The following is a 26048-nucleotide window of genomic DNA, read 5'->3' on the forward strand; positions in this document are numbered from 1 at the left end:
TCTTAGCATCAGCAGGTGAACCCTAACAGTGGCAAGTGTGAGTTAACCTTGAAGGCCTGTCCACCACAATCCATGCAGTTCACCTCCAGTCTTGTCGGCAGGCATATGAAGAAGCACACACTAGAGCGACAGTGACTCTGTCACTGAGGTCATAAGACCCTTAAGGCCAGTGCACCTCACCCATTGGTACCTCCAATGGCCCTTTTCAGCAGTAGTAGTGCAACTTACAAGGGGTTGGCAATGTAGGATTTGCATGCACACTAAACTTAGGGGGTGATTATAGTGGCGGTGAGACCGCCGCGTTGCCCTGTTGGTGGCGGTCCCACAGCCATCTGTGACTGCATCACCGCCCAACATATTACACTTGCGGGTGGTTCCCTGGTGGTCGGAAAGAGCCAGTGTGGCGGAGGAGCTCGTGGTTCCTACAATGCTGATGGTGCCCTCCCAGCCACCGCAGTAGGGATTACGATGTCTCTTACCCGCCAGCCTATCCTTGGGGGTGCACCTGCCATGGAAAAGCTGGCAGAAAGGGACATTAGGAGCCCTTAGCAGGCCCCTTTCCCTCTAGCCCCCAGACAAGGGACCCGGTGGGCATCTGTAATGCCCCCCTACATATCACTGCACCATGTGGCAGGCACTGCATTTTGCCGGCCACGTAGTACAGTGATGTATGTAACATGTCCCTTTTTTACATTGCGGTGGATAAGGCAGCCAGCAGTACCTGCTGCAATGTAAAAGATAGGCACTGTGAACGCCGTAGTGGCGGTCGCATTGTAATGCCTATTGTGAGGCCGCCGCCTTGTAGGCCAGCGGTCCCATTCCCTGATTGGATGGCGAACGGACTGAAGTCCTCCTGCCATCGTAATTAGCCACTATGTTCGCAAACATCATGGTCTCTGCTTCGTGCACAAACACTTTTAACATGTGCAGCCTGCTTTCGGGCTACTGGAGTAATGCAGCAAGGGAGGGCAAAATGATGTCACAGTGTTGACTAAATTATGCAACAATAAAAATGCGGTACTTTTTATGATACTGTATTATTTTGACATATTTTTACATACTAACAACCTCTGCAAAGCTTTTGCCTCATGAGTACATGAGTACCTGTGTAACACTCATATGCAGCAGTGGGAAAGGTGACCAGTCAACCTTTGCAAAGGGCCCTGCACTTCACAGCAACATAAGTCACATTTCTTGTAGTCATTTTTGATCCGTTTGAGCTACAAAATTGTTTTGGGTGAAATCGTTAGATTATGCAGCAGATTATGTATTATGTGGCAAATATGATACAGCCTTAGTTAAGTGGAAAACATTTTTCCACTTAACTTAATTTTGCCCCAACATTGAAGTTGATCAGTTTGTAAGTTTCCCTAACCCAAAAGTCGAGTTTGGGCACAATTTGCATTTTAAAAGCAGTCCTACAGTACAGGGCTACTTTTAAACTGACCTCAGGCTTCAGCAGTGCACACATGCAAGCGCAGAAAGGGCTGCTGGCCTCTAAACTGCCATGCCCTATTATATTCTAGGGACTTAAAGGTAGTTCTAATCCCCTGCCCTATTATGTACTAGGGCCTTATAGGAGAGGTCATGCCAATCATAGGGGTACCCTAACCCATAGTGCACCCTAGTGTATGTAGGTGTTTTCACTGTATTTTAAGTGTATCTTTCAGCATAGCACTGGGCCTGGGTCTGGTTAGGCAGAGGCCTGTGTCAGTCAGAGTCGGGTATCACCAGTACCAGTCAGCAACAAGTTGGGGAGTGCCCAGGGCACAGGACGGCTTTGCAACACTAGAGAAGCACAAACTCAGAATTTAAAACATAACACCATGGTTGGGGGAGTTTCTCTTTAATAATCAGAATTGATTTCTATCCTAATTAACCCATTTTCCAACATTAGGATAAGGAAAGACTGGGGAAACATCAGAACGTCCTAATCTATAACTTGAAGTTTTCATGCAGCTCTTTGATGACGGTTAATAGCTCACTGTTCAATGTTAGGATTTTAACTTATAAACTGCAAATACCAAAAGAATAAAAGAATCTCTCAGACAAAATCAGTAACTCACTGACCTATTTACATGATATGCATTTTCTGATCTGCGTGGCACACGTTCTTTGCAGCAGGCATATTACCCCACTGTGGCTACCTTACCATGAGTCAAAACTTCCACTAGACAAACCTACGATCTCTCTCAATAAAGAACATTAATCACCAAAGTTATCTTCACATTTTTATTGTTGCCTGAAAATTTCTGGAGACCAGGAATGCAGCAACAGATACTTTTCAAACCATAATGCACTTGCAAACACTACGCCCCCTCCCTAAGGCAGCGACCTTTGTTTGCTTGGTGCATGAAGATACAAGATTCATATACATGCTTTTTTAACATTTGGTCTGATTACTATGTGAATGTAAATAACAATAAAGCATACATGCAAACTGTGGCTACATGCCTGCTTTTCTCAATATTTCACTTCAAAAGTATGCAATTGTATTTGTTTAACGGGCGGTGATTTGTATAGGGTCACTGGAAAGTCCACAACATTGTCCCTGTCCCCCCCAGAATTTTAGTGTCTCCTACGCCCCTGCTTTCAACGTCTCGAAAGCATGCCTCTTATGTACTGTCATTTTTCTAGGCATGATAATGATCAGTCGGTATTTCACCACCAAACGGTCATTTGCTACTGGAATAGTGATGGCTGGCGGAGCTTTAGGAACGCTGGTACAGTCTCAGATGCACCGATACCTCATTGAAATCATGGGATGGAAGAACAGCATGCGAGTATATTGTGGAATAGTGGCACCGTTAATCGTAGCAGCATGTGCATTTCGGCCTCTTCCAGGTGATATGTGCTCGCATAATTAAAACTGTTTTTGTTTCTACACATTCCTCAGAAGCACTTTTCATTGTAAATTTATATGTACATCTCTTAAAATTTGTGAGACACTAACGCACATTACAGTATGGTAAATACCCGAAATATAACATCAACATCAATGGACTGATTGAAGTTTAGATGGTGAGCTTTCCATCCATCTGTATGGGAGACTTAGCTAGGCATACAAACTTATTCAGGGACAGTGAGAAATTCGGTTGCCGGTTGAGGGGGTATGAGCCCTTCTCAAGTAACGGCCACAATCCATTTCAGGGTGGACCACGAACAGTCACTAAATTAACTGTTCTTAGTGCAGTGTTAGCTTAGCACAAAAGCATTCAGGCTTAGCTTAGAGGCAATGTATAAAGTATTTATGCAGAACACAAATAGCAATAAAGTGACACAACACAAGGAAAATCCCACACCAATTTAGAAAAATAGAGTCAAAGTCAGTTAGTGGAGTGGTGTGGCTCACTGGTTAGAGGCGGCAGACCCGGGAGCAGAGGACGGCCCGGGACCAGGGTTCAATTCCCGACGCGGCAGGGTCTTGGACCAGGGTCAACGGACTCGATAATTCTCGCCTCGGTGCCTACTCTAACTAGGGATCACACTCGGCAACTCTGGGCATTAGCTTGCCTCATCTCCACAACGGCCCCCCACATACGCCAGGGATGCCTGGTTTCACCTTGGAGATACCCAGTAGGGACCATCTCACATGGAAAGCCAGGACGGGTTCCCCAGCGGTCTACAGCGCAGAGATACTCCTTCGGGAGTCGATTCTAGCGCTTTAGAAACCCACAATCAATCAATCAATCAATCAATCAAATGTAATAAATTATTTGCCACCCAAACCATAAAAATCCAATCAGTAGAACTGGAGATATGCAATTTAAAGTTTCAAGGTAAGTATATTGCCTAAAAGCACAAAGCTCCAACTGCGGTAATCTGGTCATGCCAGACCTGGAACCCACTTGCCAGTCCCCAAACCTTCCCTTTTCTACATATCAGCCACCCCTAAGGTATGCCCAAGGGCAGGGTGCATTGTAGGTAAAAGATAGGACATGCCCTGATGTGTGTGGCATGAACCTAATAGTGAATTACAGCCATTTTCGTTTTTCCCTATCGCAAGGCAATTTACTCCCATAGGCCAGAATGGGCAGTTTTATCATAACACCTTATATTCATAACTGACCCAAGGAAAAACAAATTTGGTATGCCTGGACTCAGAATGATAAAATACATCTTTTACCCTTTTAGTGAAGTTGGTTTTTACATTCTGTGTCTGAAAATACCACTTTTTGAAAGTAGGTATTTTCTTGCCTAACTATCCAAGCCTGCCTCTGCTAGGTTGTGTATTCCATGTCTGGTTTCTAAGTGACAGGGGCTGGGGGAGCTCCAGGAGACAAAGTGAGTCAGCACAAGGCTGAATCAGACATATCTGCATGAGGAGTGGTGGGAGGAGTAGCACCTGGGCCTGAATAGGGCTGTGCCTGCCTTCCACAGTGCTGGCTCCACCTCCTGTGGTGTGTCTGAGGATCCTGCCCCACACTGACAAAGGAATAAGATGTACACTGGCAGAATGCACCCAGAACTGGTTTGGACTAGGTAGAGATACACTGTGCCTTCAGAAACAAAGGATTTTGGTGTATAAAAAGGGGGACCCAGACCCCAGAACTTTAGATCACTTCTGGGAATCAAGACAAACCTTTGCTGAGGAGAAGAACCGGGACGCTGAAGGAGGAGACTACCCCTGGGCTGTGTGTTTTGGGGTTGGCCTGCAGTGGTTGCTTCATTGCCAAAGAAAGGAGAAGAGGACTGAGTTTGCTTTTCATCAACTTTAAGAAGAATCTCCAAAGGCTTGAACTTTGAGCTTGCCTTCATGAAGTCTCAGGGATACAAGACTTCACCAACCAGCTCCTCCCTGAATTCCCTTGCTGGGAATTAAAGTGCCTGCTGTTGTGCTGGGCCTTCTGTGAGACTGCGTGTCGCTGGGAGCTGGTAGCGTGACTCAACGACGAGAAGCGCTTCGTCGCCGCAGCAGTTGCCGCCGCATCGCCAAGGAAGTGTGCAACCGCTGCCGCTGTGGCCATCGCATCACCGAAGCACGTCGCATCGCCGGAGAAGCGTGCCACCGCCGCAGAGGTTGTCGTCGCATCACCGGAGAAGCGTGTCGCAGGGCCTGTCAAGGCTCAGAAGATCATCGAGTCTCCGCACGGCTGTCAGGTGTGCACGCATCGCATCAACGTTGTCGCATAGTAACCAAGACGCCTTTTTGTTGCATTGCAGCAGAGAGAAGTAGCGCATCGAGGCGCCATCTTGTCGCATCGTACCGGAGAGCAGTAAGAAACGACGCATCACCTCCCCACACAGTAAGGAAGCGAGCATCAACTCCCCTGCGCAGCAGTAAGGAACCAACGCATTCACTCCCGAGTGTAAGGAACCGACGCATCACCTTCCCTGGGACCCTTAAGTTTGCTTTGCGTTACGCATCCAAGGTACTTTGAGAGTAAAGTGTCGCATTTACAATCTTAAGAGAACTGAGCTGTTTCCTACCATTTTAAAGTCTATTTTTGAGTACAGTTTTGTGGATTTTTGTTGTTTGGTCTTGTGTTAAGTCTATATAAAAATACTTATTTTTATACTACAACCTGTGTGGTGTCCATCTGTAGTGTTGTCACTGTATTACTGTATGTGTTCACAAATGCTTTACACACTGCCTCTGAGATAAGATTAGACACAAGGGCCCCTATTTGGTCAAAGGTACCGACCTCTGCCAACTAGAGACCCCCAAATATAACAAGAAAATACCCTAGTGTTGATGTGTATATATATTAAAGATGGAGTTTTGGGCCTGGCAAGAGGTTTATTTTGCCAGGTTGAATTGACAGAATACGATTGCAAACAAGCTGGAATGGCAGACCTGAGATATGTTTAAAAAGGCTATTCAAGTGGGGGGCACAATAGGTATTGCTGGAACTAGTAGTGTAGCATTTCATTTCAGACCCTGGGAACGTAGTATATAACGTTACAGGGGACTTATAAGTAAATTACATATCCTAATCAGGTGCAAGCCAATTTTACTATGTTTTAGGGAGAGAGTACAAGTACTTTAACACTGTTTATCAGTGGGGAAGTGCACAGAGTCCTAAAGCCAACAAAAGCAAATTCTGCAAAACAGGAGGGGTGAAGGCAAAACATTTGGGGACGACCCTGCAGACAGGGCCTGTTCCAAAAGGCCCCAACCCCCCTTCTGAGTCTCTAAGTCATGGTAGACTATTCAATATCTTGATAGGCTTCCTTGCTCAGGCGATAAAACATAGACAATGGTCCTCTCTGTCAGGGCTGTCAGTAGCTCCAAGTAAGAGGTGCCCACTAACCTTTGAAAGCAGTCAGCAGGAACGATGTCGTGGAGAGTATCCTCCCTCCTACCCTAAACACTAGCACTTCTACACTGTTTGACTACAATGAAAGAAATGAGAGTACCCAAGGGAAAAGGGAAGAGGGATAAAACAATAAACATAGATCCTGTTTCTTCACAGGTCAGGACTGGAGCGCCTACTCTGGTGTTCTGTATGGATAGAAAGGCAAAAGTAAGTAAGAAACACAGAGAACACACATGCACTCAAAAAGTATTCTGCAAGCATAACACTCACTTGTTAGGGAAGAAGTATAGTCTATGGCAAGATCCTCGGTATTGTATATGCACCCAAACAACCTCCCTACAATCACCAGCAATGTAGTCCTAGCGCTATGTCACCCTATTCCTTCATAGAATAACCAGTGTATCTCGATTTTGAACGAAGTAGTCTTTGAAATAACTCCAAGAAACAATGGTAGAAGAACAACTCGCAAATTAGTTCAGAATCAGTATTTCAATGAGCGAGTGAAGGAATTGTTATATAGCTCTCGCAGTAGCATTACAAACATGCCACCGCGAAACAGTCGCTAACACACAAGGATCGCAGGGAAGCTTTCAGAGCACGGAAAGCTCCACTCACACGCTACCCTCGAGGAGTATTATCAGGTGTTCGACAATGTTTGCACAAGGCGCTCGACGAGAGGAGAGCTTCTCCGGGAGCAGTCTTCCACTCTCGTCGACTCGCCGCATTACCTGGAATACTTGCGTCTCTGTTCCGGGCACCAGCTGCTAGCAAGCAAGAAACGCCCTTTTCCGCGCGTCGAGAGGAGAGCTCCTCCGGGAGCGGTCTTCCACTCTCCAGACGCCGAATCCTAACCGGGGAAAACTGCAGCAGCGAACAAAATACCTCAGCAACTTGAGACTTCTCTGGATACGGGTTGAAAGTACTAGATGCAAATGAGAACTCCCCTCGCGGTGAGCTCTCTGTGAATATGACTTCCGGGTCAGTTGTCAAGCACCATTTTCTTTAAGGGGAGGGATTAAGTACTGCCAAGCTGATCACCTGACGTAGCTCTCAATCATGGTGCCTCTTGGAACTATGGGACTTGTAGTGCCGTGTGCATGAAACATTCAAAACAGGGAAATGTGGTGAGCATCGATTCCCTGGCTTAGTCCATTTCCGACCTTGTCGGCCCACGATCGTGACAGAACCCCCTCGCGAGGACCGCCGACTCGGTGGTCGTCCTGGCTTCCCAGGGTGCAGTGCGTGGAACTGCTCCACTAACTCGGGACAATGGAGATTGGATACAGGTTCCCACGTTCTATCCTCAACCCCAAAACCCCTCCAGTCTATGAGGTATTGAACAGTGCCCCTAACCCGTCGGGAATCAAGGATCGACTGCACTTCGTATTCCTCCTGGCCCTCAATCTCAACAGGGAGGGGACGTACTGGGAGTCTCATTGTTGGGAGGCAGGGTTGTAACAGGGAAACATGAAACACTGGGTGAAGACGCCATACCGGAGGCAAGGACAACCTCATGTCCACAGTGTTAATGACTTCTTCAATTCCATAGGGACCTATGTATCTAGGTTTCATTTTATTCATCCCTTTCAAATGTATGTTCTTGGTAGCCAACCATACTTTGTCTCCTACTTGGTATTGGGGTTCAGGAGATCGTCGTTGATCCGTATAGTGCTTCTGTGTCAGTTGTGCTGCCTGTAGCTGTCGCCGCGCTCCCAACAATACCGCCTTGAGGTGAGCATGATGTTCCTTTATACTCGGGAGGCGGGATTGGATCGGCCACTCAAACGGAAGCATGTTCGGGTGAAAACCGTTGACACAAAAGAAGGGGGAGCATCCTAAGGTTGAATGTACCGTTTTATTGTATGTGAACTCAGCTGTCCACAACAAAAGATACCAATCCGTCGGGTTTTGAAGAGTGAAACAACGAAGATACTGCTCCAGCGTCTGATTTAAACGTTCTGTTTTCCCATCTGTTTGGGGATGGTAGCTACTTGAAAGTCTAGCGTCAATACCCATGGATTGGCACAAGGCCTTCCAGAATCAAGAAACGAATTGTGATCCTCGATCAGTGATAAGGATGTTTGGTATTCCATGTAATCTGATCACGTTCTGCAGGAACACCAGGGCCAGTTCAACTGAAGTTGGCAACCTTTTGAGAGGTATAAAGTGACCCATCTTGGAAAGATGATCAACCACCACAAGCACCGTTGTATACCCATCGCATGGTGGCATTTCCACTATAAAATCCATGGATAGCGTATGCCATGGTTTTGGGGGAATAGGCAATGGCTGGAGAAGTCCTGTTGGTCTGGTGTGGTGGGATTTGCCTTGTGCACATACAGCACAGGTTTGGATATACGCAGTGACATCTTTCCTCAAAGAAGGCCACCAAAAGTACCGCTCCATATTTGCGATGGTTTTTTCCCTTCCCATATGTCCTCCTAAAGTAGAGTCATGTGCCCAGGTCAAAGCCCGTTTTTGTAGCTCTTCATCAGGGAGGTACAAAGCGTGGTGGTGATACAGCAAATCATCTTTTGAGGTCCGTTCTTCTGGTTGTTCCTGTATCCAGGCCGGACCGTCTGTGTTAGCGAGAGACACCTTCAAATCCTCCAAGAAATCAGGTGATGTAATCAATGCCACCGTAGAGGAAGGAAAACAAGTCTCGGGGAGGATAGAAGGGGGTTTCAGTTCCTCTGCTGCGGACCTCTCTTCCTGATCAGAGATGCGGGACAGCGCATCTGCCTTCCCGTTCTGTGGTCCCGGTCTGTATTTAATGACGAAATCATAGTAGGAGAAGAACAGAGTCCATCTCAGTTGCCGAGGTGTCAAATCTTTCGCTGTCTTTAGGAATAACTAATTTCTGTGGTCAGTGAAGATCTCTATTTCATGACGTGCTCCCATCAAATAATGTCTCCATTCCTCGGACCCTCTCTTTATAGCTAGGAGTTCTTTATCCGTGATGGTGTAATTTACTTCGCTAGGGGCAAGTTTCTTCGAGTAATAAGCTACAGGATGTATTTGTCCTGTCGTGGGATGACGTTGAGACAGTACTCCTCCAAGAGCATGCTGTGAGGCATCGGTTTCCAATATGAAAGGGAGAAGTGGATCCGGGTGACGCAGTATACGGGCCTGCGTAAAACGCTCCTTGAGGATCTTGAATGATTCCTCTGCTTCATCCCCCAATGAAATGGGGTGTTTTTCCGTAACAGGCGAGAGATGGAGTGGATGATCTTGGAGAAATCTTTAATGAAACGCCGATAATAATTGGCGAATCCCAGGAAGCTTTGGATGTATTTCACATTGTGTGGTGTTTTCCATTGAGTAATCGCCTCTACCTTGCTTGTTTCCATCTGGAACCCTTGAGCGTTTATGACATAGCCTAAGAAGGCCACTTCCTGAACGTGGAACAGACATTTTTCCAGTTTGGCATAGAGATGGTGTAGTCGTAGACGTTCTAGGACTGTCTTGACATGCAGGACATGTTCTTGGGGGTTCGAGGAATAGACGAGGATATCGTCTATGTAAACGATGCAAAGCGTCTCCAGCAAGCCTCTCAGCACTTTGTCCATAAGGTACTGAAACGCCGCAGGGGCATTGCAGAGCCCAAAGGGCATTACCCGATACTCGAATAGGCCAAACTTTGTTTGGAAAGCGGTTTTCCATTCATCCCCGCTCTTTACTCTTACTAAGTGGTATGCACCTCGTAGGTCGAGTTTAGTAAAGTATCGAGCCCCTTTCAGTTGGTTAAGTAGAACGGGAATCAAAGGCAAAGGATAACGGTTTTTAATAGTTACCCTATTGATTGCGCGGTAGTCAATGCAGGTACGCAATTTATCAGTCTTTCTTCGAGATGAAGAAGAGGGGCGAGGAGGTGGGTGAGGAGGAAGGTCTTATAAAACCAGAAGCCAGGTTTTCATCAAGATAGTTCCTCAGATAACGTGTTTCAGGTTCCGTTTGGAGTAGACTCTGCTGCCTGGTGTATCTGCCCCTGGTAGTAGATCGATGCGGCAGTCATAGACTTGGTGAAGAGGAAGTTGAGTGGCCTCTTGTTTGTCGAAAATACTCTGATATTCAGCATATTCGTTGGGTAGTAACAGGGAACAGCAGTACTCAGGAGGAATACAAGCAGTTGCAAGCAGGCAAGCTTGTGGCTCTAAAGGTTTGGTGTGCTTAATCTCCTGGTTGACGCAATGTTCCTGGCAATATGTCGAATTCATCACCACAGTTCGGGCCGCCCATCCCACGGTAGGGTCATGCAACGTAAGCCATGGCATACCCGGAATAAGGCGGAACTGCGGGGCATCTATTATGTCGAACTGAATCTGTTCGACATGCTTTTCTCCCAATTGCATCTTCAGAGGGACAGTGTGGTACCATACAGGCCCAGATGTCAACGTGGTTCATCCACTGCACAAACCTTTGTCGGGGCCTTTTTCTTTTCCAAAGCAATCCCTATGGCCTTGGAATACTGCAGGTCCATAAAGTTGCCAGTTGCCCCGGAGTCTAAAAGAGCCATCACTGTTATGGATCGTAGATCACCCACCTGTAAGTGGACGCTCACCAACATATGTGCTACCGATGGTTGCATGGTGTTGGCGATCATGGATGAGATCGTGTTGTGTGTGCCCGTTGAACCAGAGATCCCATTCTGCTTCAGGCCTCTTAGTTTTCCGACGGTTCTGGTCCCCGAATAACTGCTTGTTCCCGAGCAGAACTGCCTCTGTTGGGTAATTGAGCTCGGGCACGACATTCTCTGATGAAGTGACCCCCTTTTCCGCAATACAGACATAACTTCATTTTCCTCCTTTTTTCCTTTTCTTCCGTCGTAAGAGGTCCTCTGATTCCGCCAATTTGCATGGGCTCCGGCTTATCGGGTTGTCGGGTTGTTTCTTCTGAGGGAAGCTTGCTTCGAGGAAGGAAATAACGGGGCTCTCCCTTAGCTCGATCTCCCTTTCTTTCCTGTATGCGGTGATCGAGCTGGACCGTTAAATCAATCAATTCTTCACATGTTCTTGGTAGTTGGACCACTTGAGACAGAACGTCCTTCAGCTCATTTCTCAATCCTTGATAGAAAAGAGAGGAACGTTGTTCCTGGGGCCACTCGGTCTCAACGACAAGACGGTTAAAGGAAGTGATATACGTGAGGAGGTCCTGGGTTCCTTGTCGCAGTGTTATCAACCCGCGGTCCAAGGTTAGCATGTGGGACTTACGGTCGAAGAGCTTCCTAATTTCTAAGCAGAAGTCAACAAAATTATGCAACACCTGATCGTTCCGCTCCATTAACGGGATAGTCCAGCTCGCCGCGTTGCCTCCCATATAGGACATCATGAACGTGGTCTTTGCAGCATCGTCCTGGAATACGGCAGGTTTACAAAGAAAATGCAAGCGACATTGATTCAGATAGGTCTCAAACTTCTTAGGGTCCCCATAGAACCTTTCAGGTGGAGCTAGAGGTATTCCTGTATTTTGTATGACATGGAGCGTAGGAACATTCTCAGTGGGGGCTGCAGGTGCAGTGGCAAAGAACCCCCCAGTATGTGTTGCTGAATGGGGAGGTATGGAAGATGGAGGAGCGGGTAGGGTAGCTTCTGTGATATAGGATGCCCTACTCTGTCGTGTCATACCTGCCACTTCCCTCCTTAAGGTCCCCATCTCTTTCCTCAGGTCTTGATTCTCTACGCGAGTGGTGTGGACTTCCTGTTGCAGAGCGTTAAGGCTCTCCAACAAAGAGGACAAAATCTCGTTCGTATCCATCGTTCAGGCTGAACGTCGTACGTGGGCTTGACAATCTGTCAGGGCTGTCAGTAGCTCCAAGTAAGAGGTGTCCACTAACCTTTGAAAGCAGTCAGCAGGAACGATGTCGTGGAGAGTATCCTCCCTCCTACCCTGAACACTAGCACTTCTACACTGTTTGACTAAAATGAAAGAAATGAGAGTACCCAAGGGAAAAGGGAAGAGGGATAAAACAATAAACAGAGATCCTGTTTCTTCACAGGTCAGGACTGGAGCGCCTACTCTGGTGTTCTGTATGGATAGAAAGGCAGAAGTAAGTAGGAAACACAGAGAACACACATGCACTCAAAAAGTATTCTGCAAGCATAACACTCACATTGTGATGTATTCCTATAGGTTCTGTATCGATCCCCCTATTCCTGACCCTATTCTGGTTAACAAATTAACTAGCAGCCATCCCATGATGCAGAAACCGTTATCTGATTACGCCAGACCACGGCACAGGAGCACGTTATCTGATTAGGTCATAACTCTTGCCATCTAATTAGGCAAGCAATATTCCTCCAGCCCCTGATAAGGCATACGGAGTTCTCAAAACAAATCAAACCTATGACAACCTGGGAAAATCCCTGCGGCCATTGTTTTGATTTCTCAAAGAACTTCAGTAAAAGAATGTGCTAACGACCAGCTCGTATGACATCCTTATTGACGTATCTATGTCCATCCTTACGTCAATCTCGGCACCTTACAGGTATAAATATTACCGATATTGCCTTAAGCAAACACACGCGGTGGTGACGAGATCGGAGCAGCGAGACTTGCCGAAGCTCAGCAGAGAGCGAAGCCCACTGACGCTGCCCCGCCTTCCTGACGCGCTGAGAACGAGACGCTGCCTTTCTCCTGCCGAGAAATCCAGCTCCGGCGCTTCCGAGCAGCCCTTGCAGGCAGCCTGGAATATCGAGACCAAAGATGAGAGATACCATCCCTCAATCATCCTAGATTCAAGGTACGGAACTGAATAACCCCTTGCAGAGAATTCTTGAGTCAGTCACTTGGCAAAACAAACTTAACTTAAACTGCTACTTTCTATCCCCGCCCACGTATTAGGCTTAGGTCAGGTACACTGGGGTAGGCGTAGTTAGAAGCACCAGTTGAGTACGATTAGTCAAATGTTTATATGTATGTATCTATTTTATCCATTTTAAATAACGTATGGCTTAGAAACCATATCAATGTTTTTACAGTATTATTTTATAATTCTGCTTTTATTGTATGCACTTTACTTAACCATAAGTATTGCGATAATATCGATCCATTTCTCTTGTACGAGAAAAGAGACTGATCAATAAATAACATCTTTTATTGAACACGCCCGTCTCTTCCTTTTCTCTACAATCTGGTGAAACTAAGAATGCACGTACTGACTGAGTAAAATAAGTTGTCTTTTGTTTTCACACGACTCTAGAGATACACTCTTGATTAGGGGAGAGCAAAGTTGTCATGTTCTATGGTTGTCAGAAACTAAATCCCTTCTTGTCTATCCAGGGAGGTTCAACTCCTCCTTGCCTATTCGAGAAAGTTTCTAGTGAACTCTGAGCTAGCTGGCAAACCCAAAACTTTAAGTCTAATATCGACAGTAGAAGACCTAGTTAACGTCTGGTCTAGGTCTATACTATTGGAGGTATTATTCCAATGCGCAGAGCCTATTGGGATAATAGGAACTACACTACAACATGTTAGGGAAGAAGTATAGTCTATGGCAAGATCCTCGGTATTGTATCTGCACCCAAACAACCTCCCTACAATCACCAGTAATATAGTCCTAGCGCTATGTCACCCTATTCCTTCATAGAATAACCAGTGTATCTCGATTTTGAACGGAGTAGTCTTTGAAATAACTCCAAGAAACAATGGTAGAAGAACAACTCACAAATTAGTTCAGTATCAGTATTTCAATGAGCGAGTGAAGGAATTGTTATATAGCTCTCGCAGTAGCATTCCAAACATGCCACCGCGAAACAGTCGCTAACACACAAGGATCGCAGGGAAGCGTTCAGAGCACGGAAAGCTCCACTCACACGCTACCCTCGAGGAGTATTATCAGGCATTCGACAATGTTTGCACAAGGCGCTCGACGAGAGGAGAGCTCCTCCGGGAGCAGTCTTCCACTCTCGTCGACTCGCCGCATTACCTGGAATACTTGCGTCTCTGTTCCGGGCACCAGCTGCTAGCAAGCAAGAAACGCCCTTTACCGCGCGTCGAGAGGAGAGCTCCTCCGGGAGCGGTCTTCCACTCTCCAGACGCCGAATCCTAACCGGGGAAAACTGCAGCAGCGAACAAAATACCTCAGCAACTTGAGACTTCTCTGGATACGGGTTGAAAGTACTAGATGCAAATGAGAACTCCACTCGCGGTGAGCTCTCTGTGAATATGACCTTCCGGGTCAGTTGTCAAGCACCATTTTCTTTAAGGGGAGGGATTAAGTACTGCCAAGCTGATCACCTGACGTAGCTCTCAATCATGGTGCCTCTTGGAACTATGGGACTTGTAGTGCAGTGTGCATGAAACATTCATAACTGGGAAATGTGGTGAGCATCGATTCCCTGACTTAGTCCATTTCGGACCTTGTCGGCCCACGATCGCGACACTCTCCTGCAGAGGCACTTGTCAGTTCTATGTCCTTCTGAACCCAGTTGGATTCTCCTCACTTGTGAACCCCATCTGTGAGACTCCTAACTTGTATTTGCTCATAAATACATCTCAGTAGGTAGACAGTATCACCATGTTTAACAAAGTGACATGTCCCATTCCTTTCCTTGGATAGGACCTCTGTCCCCAACCCAAGGAGAATGTTGCCCATAAGGACAACAACCAGTGGAGGCCACTGACAGCTGCCTGTGTCAAGAGCCAGGCCTGGCCTTCCAATGCCAGGTGGAGGTTCCAAGCGTGGCTCTTGGGTAGGCCTTACTTTCAGCCTTGGGGCTGACAAGTAGTCCCTAATTGGTCCTGGAGTGTCCCAGACCTTTGAGGTTTCTCAAAGTGGGGGGCAACAACCCCAGCTGCTTGGCACCCTACTTCTACTCTCCCTTGCACCACTCCAGCAGTGGTAGCCTGAGACTGGCCACTCAGTCCAGGGTACCTGAGGCTGAGAAAGTGCCTAGCAAGTCAGGACTTTTAGTGGGGGAACCTCAAGTGTGACACAGTCTGTCAGTGTCATTCAAGGGTGTGTCTGGTGCAGGTGTACATCCCCTGTCTCTTTGACGGCACATGGAGCACGTCCAGGTCAGAAGTGGCATCACCAGCATTAGTTTTTGGGTGGTCTGTTATCAAAGCTGACAACCCCTGATCCACCTGGTCTTTCCACTGTGGACTGTCTCCACCTCCTTATCCTCTATCTGGGCCTTTATACTCTCACAGTAGGGAGTAGTTCACCCAGAAGCCTGCGCTTTCAGGGTGCCCCGTTTAACCGCCCCTCCCAGCTCTGCTAGCACTGGTGGTAATTCTTTACCCAGAATGCTGTCTATGGGCATCTGGGGACTTACTAACCCTGGAAGGTCACCTCACTGACCCTGAGTCTTTAACTATTTGTTACCCTCAAGCACATCCTCCGACTGCTTTATACCGTCTAGCACCAGGGTGCTCCCTTCGGAGTGACAGTAGCGCTTTATAAATGCAAAATTCAATTCAACTATGACCTTCCTGTGGGTCTCTTCCCATTTGCATTCCAGGGACATCAGACCATAGGGCGGAAGAAGTCCTGTACATGGGTCTAAGTTACCCTTCACACCTATCTGGTGTCCTGCTCTGGGGAACCAGCCTTCCCACTACCATAATCCAACTGGCAGAGGTATTCCTTAGGACTCTGACAGGTAGCCCAGGAAATGTTATATGATGGAAGGGATGTCACCCACCCTCAGGGATTACAAGTTCACCTTTGGAATCCACCACGTCAGGGACACCAGGGCATGCTCTACCCTCTTCTCTTTAAGACTACCTTCCCCTAAAGCCACACTGGCTATCCCTGTAGAGTTGCTGTCAGTGGGTGGATCCGTTGTATAGACTGAGTCCTCTTGCTTGTGTACACCCTTGCTGGGGCACTCATAGCAGCGGGCTGAAAATGGAGTCCCTGGGCCACCGCCCCAGAATCTCCTCCCTGTTTCCCAGTATGGGAATCCTGTCCCCCCCATTTTACTCTGAGACCTGTCTGTGTCATCTTGGTCATCCCCCTCAATCCGCTGTCCGGAAGCAGAACCACCTTTTCAGAGTCACTCCCAGGTACCTTCTGATTGACCCCAGTGATGAGCCAGTTGCCCGACTTCTTTGCAGGCTCCCTAGAGCTAGTGAGCTTTCTGTATATTAGGTGTTAGCGTATCTCTGGAAAGCAATAGCTGGACATGTGCTCTCTGGAAAACAGATTATACAGCTTCCGATAAGTGTTTGCTTCGCTACCCTTCAACCAGCCATTCAGTACCTTGCTGAAGTACTCCAAGTACTCCACTAAATCTAGCCGAACTGATAGAGCAGCTTCTGTCTGTCCCTGTACTTCAGCCTGCGCTTTGCAGGGGTGAGTCTATACTTTCAGTTAAGGGCAGTGTTCATGGGGGTGTATTTGATCCTGTCACCCTTCCCTAGGGCCATCAATAAATCCCTTCCCTCTGTAGGTATGTACCTCCACATGCTGGCACCTCAATCTCCCTCAGGGACTCTATGCATTTCTAAAGCTACATTGTAGGCCTCAAACTACTTATCCATTTTGTCTCCCACTATAAAGCTAAGCACCATTTCTTTAGGTATGTGTACTCTCATTTCCTCATGAGACACTGTGGATCCACTTCCACTATTGCTGCAGGACCTGTGCTTTGTTTGGCCTGCAGGGCCTTCTTTCTAAGTCTCACTTCTGAGCCGGCGATATCTTTTTTCCTCTAAGGCTCTCTGAGCCTTCTTTTTCCCTGCCAGCTTCTCCTCCAGGGCCAGGTTCCTTTCCTTAAGGACCCTCTTGAATGCAGCCTTCTCATTGTCTGCCTTCAATTTTACTTTAGCCACCTGCAGCTTGAGTTCCCTTTTAGCCCTTCTGTCCTCTTGCTCCTCTGGTAATGGATCGTTGGAAGACACAATGCTCCCTGCAATGGCAGTGGGTTCCCTATCTATGGACAAGTCGTGACTCTCTTTTAGGGTGCTGCAGTCCTGGACCTGTCCCTAGGCATTCTTCTTGTTCCTCCATAGCCTCCTCCTCTGCTGTAGCTTGCAATTTGTATGCCTCCCCTCAGGCCCTGAGGGCCTTCTCGAGCTCCTCCTTCGTTGAACTCTTTTTTGCTAGAAGCCCCCTCTCCTTGCAGGATCATCTTAGGTCTGCTGCGGCTGAGCTCAAACTCCATGCTTGCAGGTAGGCACAGAAAGTCATATAGCAAGGGAGTGATTTTGAAAAAAGCAAACAATGGTCAATCAAGGAGAATCAAGAAATCAATGAAATTGGTATCAAATTATTCTTAATAGAATGTTACTCTTACGCTAATCACTGTGTGGTACTGCACAAACTCTAGATCCAACCACTGAGCACCAATGTGAGAGATTGGGTTGTTGGTTGATGGGGATATGTACCCTTCTCAAGCAACAGCCACAATATTTTTCAGGTTGAACCACAAACAGTCGCTAAATTAACCCTTCTTAACCCTGTAGTAGCTTGGCAAAAAAGCAGTCAGGCTTAACTTAAAGGCAATGTGTAAAGTATTTATGCAGTAATTATGCAGTCTATCTGCTGGTCATCCTTCCAGCCGATTAAGGAAGAAATGATAAGCAATCTTATCGCCGCCGCTAAACCCTCATCTCATTCCCTCGATCAACTGCCCTTGAGACTGACAAAGGATTTGAAGCTCACTCTAGCCCCTATCTGGGCCAAGATCATCAACAGCTCCTTGAACGAGGGCTTCATCCCCGACTGCCTCAAACTAGGTCAAGTCACACCACTTCTAAAAAAACCTGACCTTGATCTCATTGACCTGAACAACTTCCGCCCGGTCTCGAACTTCCGTTCCTGGCCAAAATTGTTGAAAGATGCGTGCTTTCACAATTAACCCAACATCTTGAGAATTCTAATCTATTGTACCCTCACCAGTCAGGGTTCAGGAAGGGCTGCAGTACGGAAACCGCAATCCTAAATGTCCTAGATGATCTGCACATATCACTCGACTCCAACCAATGCAGCCTTCTCATCCTCTTTGACCTCTCGGCTGCGTTCGACACTGTGGATCATACCCTTCTACTTAATGCCCTCCGAGAGAGAGCGGGCAGTGAAAAGACAGTCTTAAAATGGTTCTCCTCTTTTCTTAACAACCGCACTCAAAAAATAAAGATCAACAGCTTCGAATCTGACCCCCTCCCCGTCAGCAGAGGAGTCCCTCAAGGGTCAGTACTCTCTCCACAACTCTTCAACATCTACATCCACATGGAACCCCTCACCTCACTTCTAAGGAACTCCAACATCGCCTTCCACCTTTACACGGATGACAGACAACTCTATTTGAAAACCACCTCGATAGCAGACATTCACAGACTAAATGCGACACTCATGGAGGTCCAACAGTGGCTCACAGCCAACCATCTCAAACTGAATGAAGAAAAAACGGAAGTTCTCCTAATTTCGAACAAAGATGAAAACCCACAAATAGTGGAATGGCTCAAAGCCTTAAATGCTCTCAATGTCTCTCTAACACCAACAAACTCCGCAAAATCCCTAGGAATCACCCTCGACTCCAAACTGGACATGAACAAACACATCTCTAAAACCGCCAAAAGCGCGTTCCTGAACCTGAAACTTCTATTCAAAATTAAACCCTTCCTCCCCCCAAAGACCTGAAACAGGCCACTCAGGCACTTGTGCTTTGCAGAATAGACTATGGCATCGCAGTGCTGACTGGAACTGCCAAGGCGCACCTGGGACCTCTCACCTCCACCCTCAACGCAGCAGCAGCAAGAATGGTCACAGGAACAAACAAATTTACCACATCTCCCCAGCACTCAAAGAAGTGAAATGGCTCCCGATTGACCAACGAGCCAACTTCCGCACAGCTTGCCTCACTCATAAAGCCCTGCATACAGGCAAACCGGAATACCTGGCTTCCAAACTCAAAAGGGCGGGTCAGTCCAGGAACCTCAGAAGCTCCAACACACTTCTACTCATTCCTCTGAAATCACAGAAACGAAAAACCTCAAATAAATCATTTGCGGGGAATGCCCTCAGGATCTGGAACTCCACCCCCCCCCCATATCAGAATGACTGCCTCCTTCCCGCAATTCAAATCGCTACTCAAAGACCTCTTTCTTGAACACTCTGGTGCCTAAGGAGAACCCCATGCCTGACGGTGGAAGTCCGCTTTCTATCTGAACCCAGAGCCGGCTGATTCACTCCAGATTACCGTCCCTTATTCCGCTCAAGTTACTGTCGCACAGACTCTATTTCCTGCTTGTTGTTTTTTTCCTCTGCTGCATATCTGTATTTGCTGTGAAGCGCTCTGATACCATCGGGTCGAGCTAGCGCTATACAAAACTTAAATAAATAAATAAATAAAAGTACACAAACAGCAAAAAATTAAAAGCACAACACAAGAAAAACCCCACACCAATTAAAAAAATAGAGTAAAAATGAATACATTATTTGACACGAAAATAACAATAATCTGATCAGTAGAACTGGAGATATACGTTTCAAAGGTTTGAGGTAAGTATAGCGCTTAAAAGCACAAAGCACAAACAGTGGTTATCTGGTCGTGCTGGACTGGGGCAAAGTCATATGTACAGGCTGACTGCGATGGAGTGTAGGCCAGATACAGGTATGGGTTAGTCCCACTGAGAATTGTACCTTGCGTCCTTCATTCCGAGTGTTGCGCCACGTTGCAGTGGTGACGATGAAGAGCTGCGAGGACTGCAATTGGAGGTCCTGCGTTGAGTCACGTTGCACTGCATTAGTTCCTGTTCGCAGCTGTGAGGGCTATAACGTGAGGTCCTGCATCGAGTTGTGCTGTGCTGCTTTGGGTCCGATGAGGCTGCTGATAAGGGTCTGCGAGGAGCTTCAATGTGAAGCCTTGTGTTGTACTGTGACGAGTTGTGTTGCACTGTGTCAGTTCTGAGGAAACCCACAGTTGGGCCAGGAGTACACTCTGATGCCAGCCAAGGGCCTAGGACATGAGGGTCACCTCTTAGGAATCAGGACTCACTCCAACAGAGGCCAGCAGCTGGGCACAGGCAGGTCCAGTTGAGTCTGGGCAGCTGGGCAGATGTAGGGCAGGTCTGTTGTGCTTGTTATTGCCCTGTAGCTCAGAACAAGCGGTCAGTCAGCTCGCCCTTGGAGTCATTCTGGTGGTCTGGGTTCAAGAAGCATGTCCAGTCTCTCCTAAGACAGCAGGGCAGCTAGGCAGTCCTTCTTCTTAGTCTTCCACTGTCCAGAAGTGATCTGAAAAGTTAGTCTTGTAGTCCAATATTTATTCCTGGTGCTAGCTTTGGAGTGAGAGAAACGTCCACATTCCCCTCCCACACATCTGGTTCTCAAATTTCCTGCGTACCTGCTGGACTTCACTGAGCCTGCGGTCACACAAGGCTGGTGTGAGGTTCTTTGTGTGGGGGCTGAGACAGTGACATTGAAGTGCAAGTCTAACAGGTGACAGCTCTGCCCTCGCCCATCAAGTCAGGATGGCCAATCCTGCTAGCACCCAGTGCCTCTATTGTGTGGCTGTATGGGTGGAATACAGAAGGACTCACTGCCAACTACACCTGGAAACAGGCTGCAGGCACCAAATGGTTAGGACAAGAAAATGGCAACTTTCTAAAAGTGGAATTTTCACAATTATGACTTAAAATCCAACTCTACCCAAAGATGGTTTAAATGACAATTACTTTGAGAGTAAACATGACATTTGTACCTGGGCTTCAATCTGCAAAACTGCAAATTATTTATTGTTTTTGTTAATAAAAACTATAACAACATGCAGGCAATCACGATAGAATACATTGACCCCTTCCCCGCTAGGCTAATTCCCCTACTGTGTGAAGGACGGCGCGCACAGCGCGACCATGCCTCATGACGAGCTGCACTCGTCAGGAGCACGGAACGGGTTAATATTAACAATAAAAATGCTTGCTGTGAGGTTACCTCAAAAAGGTACTGTGTATTCGTTTACATTTTGATATGCATTAACTTAAGTGCAAGTGATGAAAACATGTTTTAAATATAATCTGAGCCACATATCGCTCTCTAAAAACAGGATGATTTCATTTGCAAGTAGCTTATTACATGTATTAACAAGAGTCGCTTATTGAATTATGGACATTACTAAAACCAAGCTTAAGATAATGAAAAATGAACCCATTTCACAAGTTTTTCTTAATACTAATTAGTTTTCCTCTACATGAACGAATTCAGTGTTGTACCTTATTGAGTGAAGAAGATTCCTGAAGAGTATCAAAAAATAAGAAGAAAAGCCTTCTTTAATGAGATCAGAGCTACATATCCCACTATGTAGTAAAGTGCAATCCTGCTAATGTAAAGCCTAGCTAACAATAAGTTGATTTCCTTACCAAGGTGCTAATTACAAGCGTGTTCAAACATTCCCTATTGTATCGCAGGGTTTGCTAAGACCATACTTGATATCTTAGAGTTTTGTCCCATTTAATAAGCCATGCTTAAAACGAATCACTTTCCTTCGCAGGAATTGATACGGTATGTTACCGAGGTGTCTTGTTAATTGTGACGATTTCTGAAAACCTTAGTTAAAAAGTGTGAACCAGCAACACGGAAATGTGAATGACTAAACGTGTTGATGTGTTTGGAATAAAAATTGCTTTCTTACATAAAATAATAAAGGGGTGAGCGAGAGGCACGACAAAATTAAAGTGGATTGGTATGATCGTTGACGGGAAACATCATTTACCACCACAAATGCATTACCACGCGTTACGTTTACAACGCAAACGTCTTTTCACTGCGGGTGCATTCCACAAACGTTTTTACCACGCAACGCAAGCTTCATTCCTTCCAGTCTTCGTTCCTTCGTCCTGCGTGGAGACGAAGGAGAAAGGGACAATATAAAGGGGGGTTGGGGGGTCTCCCCCCCTAAAAAACAAGCGGAATAAAAAAAAAAAAACTTTCGAAAAAAAAACGCTATTCAGTGCCAAAGGAGAGAAAGGAAAGAGCCTCAACAACGACGTGGCGTGTACGTCAACATAGAAGTCCTATCTTTATTTTGAAAGACGTGTTTTGACGCTGGTTATGATCGTAACGTAAATATGGCGGTGTATAGTCGTGCGTGCTCAAATGCTGCGTGGTAAAGACACATGCATAGTAAAATTCGCGTGGTAAAGCCATGCGTGGTACAGGTAAGCGTTGTATAATCATATATTCATCGTTGACTATACTACAGCTTTCTTTCAGCAGCCCCTTTGCCTTAAGCTGGGTGGGATAGCGTTGATAATATTCTATCCGTCCACATCACCCCTAGCAGCCACACCAAGATGTATGTGTAAATGTATGCGTTATGGCTTGTGGTAGAAGAACAAATGGATGGGGCTGTTGCAGGTTCAACCCCCCAGTCCGTGATGGGGCTGATTGTTGCAGGTTCAATCCCACAGTCCGTGAATGTTTTTTCCCCTGCTAAAGCAGCATCCCAATGGCCCCCTCTTTTCCAGACTGGAGCTTCTGTACTTGCATTTAGTAACAATTAATCAAACTTCACCCACACTGTCTTCTGTGGTAAAATGCTTCAGAGAAGGAATATGGCCAAATAACCTTGAGAGATGTCCTCTGTTAAGTGTGTCATGGGAACCCTTAGGCTGATAATAGGGTATGAAGGCGAATACTCATAAGATGCCTCGTTGTAATCTCCGCCCAATATGGTCAGTGTAGATTCCAGATCATTTCGATTTAGGATCTCAGGGGGCCTGGAATGTGCTGGTACAGGCCTTCTCCTGTTGGATGGAGCAACAATAGTGATGACCCTCTATTTTCATGGACGTTTTCATGCCTGCAGCTATTCGACAAAGACACTGCACTTGCTGGATTCAAAGGCAGACTCCTGCTCTCTTTCCCATTTTGGGGCCTTCTTGTTGAATCCAATGCCAGTCGATCTGGCTGCATACCCTTGTCAACTGTACATGTCCGAGAAGCAAGTGGAGGCATTGAGCAGATTGCAAGCGTTCTTAAGATAGATATGTTTAGCTGCAGTCCCATTCTTCCAGCCTATTTTGGTGAATGTTTAATGAGGCTAGATCCAGTGTTTTTGCTGTAAGTGCCTCCATGCTATTCTCAATGGCGAGGTTATGGTGTATTAAAGGGTATATACCTTCCTTTGGGGCTGTTTCTGTGAGGCCCGACATATTCAGCTTCGGTTAAAATGCAAATATATGTATGAGTTTCATTGAGCTTGTTCCTCCATGCACATTATTTGTGTTGGATGCCTCTAAGATTAGAGTTCTTCTTTCTGAAAATCATCCTTTCTTTGTTTTTTCAGTCTCTTTTTTGCTCTCCTAGAAAGAAAGGGGTGGAGTAACCTGTCTCCTAGGAGCCTCCTGGTGTTCAGCAATTCCAGATGAATCAAGGTTGGCCGGGCTCCTTCCCTGTGGGATAAGTGGAGGCTGTTAAGGGAGTGTTGGACTCTCCCACCAGGATGGATGTTTCTGTTCTAGATTTTGTTGTTACTGAGGATGGACTGGTGTGTTGGCTGCTCCTTTCGTGTTTGAAGTTACTTCCTGGTTTGTTGTTCTACAATGAGGGGTGATTCCCCAAAATCGGTCCCAGTATGCTTGTTTCCGATCCAGGTAAGACCTGGGTCGGCAGTTCAGGCTGGACTGTTCTCATGAGGAACAGGGCCAAGACTGATTTGTATATGGCTGGGTCCAAAGTAGGGTGATGTGTTGAGCTAAATAATTATGGATTAAACCCAGATCTTTGTGACTGGGAGTGAATGTTTGCATTGTTCAGCTTCTGTCTATCATGTGTTTATCCAGTATTGGGGTATCTTTCATAGATTCACATGCCTGAATCATTCCCCGTCGCCGAGGCGGGAGTCCCACGGTAAATAAAAAAGCAGTGCCAAAGGTAAATAACAGTAGTAGGCCCAAAAGAAAAGGCCTGAGGCCTAGATCTTAGTAGCCTATCTACATCATTATGCTAAAAGAACCAAAAATTTGGTACAACCAATCAGCTGTCAGCACCCTCTAGAACCCTCTCTGCAGAGCCAATTCTCCTCAGACATTTTCACTCTATCTAAAGCGCTGCCTGATTGCCCTAAGAATGGGAGATTGGCGCTTCCTTCAAAACCTTCCCACCTGGCGTCGCAAGAAGGAGGACACAACATGTAGAGGAAGCGGGTTAGCTACAGAAACAATCCTGCATGTGCTCTGTATCTGTCCTTCATTCAATTCTCAACGCTGGTGTCTGCTTAGGCCAGAATGGAACAGGCTGGGAGTTTGGACGTGTAGGCACGCCATCATTGCTGCTTTGTCTCCAGACAACACTGTCTTAAATATAAAATTGGCCAAATTTATTCAGCAAGCATATCGCAATCTAGATAAAATGGACACTGCTAAGGCCTCATTGCTTACTGTCTAGATTGAATATGTATTTTAATAGAACTTGTATTGTTTTTTAACTGTACTTTTTCCACTCTTTTAATTATCTTTTATTCACAAAACTGTATCCAATGTGATTTGGGAAATCTTTTAAAGATATGTTTTATATCTAAATAAAAGGAATTATTATTATTATCAGAGCCAATTCTCCCCAGATTTTCACCGCACCTCGTGGGTGAAGGGAGTCTCCCTGAGCTCTTCTCAGTTTCTTCAGCTTTTACTTCTTTTTGGATCATCCAAGATCATACTTCTTTTCTCTGACCCTATTAAGGCAGTAATATGGCAGAGTGGCAGAAAACAAGGTAATAGACTACGAAATATGTCTAACCTTTTCCTCAATAACTCTCACGTTCTGAGAGATGAGGTTATTATTGGGACTACAGAGACTTTAATCTGCCACTTCTGATGAGGACAACGAGGATTCCTTCACCTCATAGGAGAGGTTAAAGGGAGAGGTTGCGCCAGGAGCCTCTAGAGGGCGCACATATAAGCCATGAAGACTTGCCTTGAGTCTTGAAATGGCACTTCTCACAGAGAGAGGCAATTGCAAAAACCTTCCTCAGAGGCTGATCCTCTTAACCTGACACTAAGGAGTCTATAACAAAACTCCATGTCTACTATTACTGCATTACCAGTATTGACCTCTTCTACGATGGTCTTGTCTACGATGGCCTCCTTTGACGGTCGTATATGGTGGTAATCTACGACAGCCTCATCTGTGACGGTCGTCGACGTCTGCCTCATCTGTGACGGTCGTCGACGACTGCCTCATCTATGACGGTCATCGGCTACTGCCTCATCTACGACGGTCGTCAATGACGGCCTCATCTACGACGGTCGTCGACAACGGCCTCATCTACGATGGTCGTTGACGACGGCCTCTACTACGACGGCCTCATATGCGACGGTCGTCGACGACGGCCTCATCTACGACGGTCGTCGACGACTGCCTCATCTACGACGGTCGTCGACGACGGCCTCCTCTACTATGTCCATCTACGACGGCATCGTCTATGATGGTCTCATCTACGATGGCATTGCCTAGGGCAGCTTCAGCTCGAAGACAACCTCATCTGCTATGGTCATCTATCACAGCCTTATCAATGAGGCCTCATCTACGTATGGCCTCATCTATGTATGGCCTCAGGTACGAATGGCCTCAACCACAAATGACGCCACCTATGAATGGCCTCATCCACGGATGGCCATCGTAGGATTGCCTCATCTATGATTGCCTCATCTACGGATGGGATCATCTATGATTGCCTCATCTAAGATGGTATTGTCTATGACTGTCGTCTACGGCAGCCTCATCTTCTATGTATGGCCTCATCTACGAATGGCCTCATCTACGAATGGCCTCATCTACGAATGGCCTCATCTACGAATGGCCTCGTCTACGAATGGCCCCATCTACGACTGGCCCCATTTGCGAATGGG

The 26048-nt window shown here is 46.5% G+C and overlaps 1 protein-coding gene across 8 annotated transcripts in view; it reads left to right on the top strand.

Moving 5' to 3' along the window:
* Positions 1–26048, top strand: part of LOC144761592 (monocarboxylate transporter 10-like) — a 1000737-nt gene that overhangs the window by 277763 nt on the left and 696926 nt on the right. For 7 of the 8 annotated variants that reach the window (XM_078646885.1, XM_078646883.1, XM_078646884.1 and 4 more), the window contains one exon: positions 2638–2844. The exons of the other annotated variant lie outside the window; for it this stretch is intronic. In XM_078646885.1, coding sequence (XP_078503011.1) covers positions 2638–2844 — 207 coding nt within the window. The remainder of the gene's footprint in view (positions 1–2637; positions 2845–26048) is intronic. 8 annotated transcript variants of the gene reach the window in all.

The sequence above is a fragment of the Lissotriton helveticus genome, chromosome 6, assembly GCF_964261635.1.
Source record: "Lissotriton helveticus chromosome 6, aLisHel1.1, whole genome shotgun sequence".
Lineage (NCBI taxonomy): Eukaryota > Metazoa > Chordata > Amphibia > Caudata > Salamandridae > Lissotriton > Lissotriton helveticus.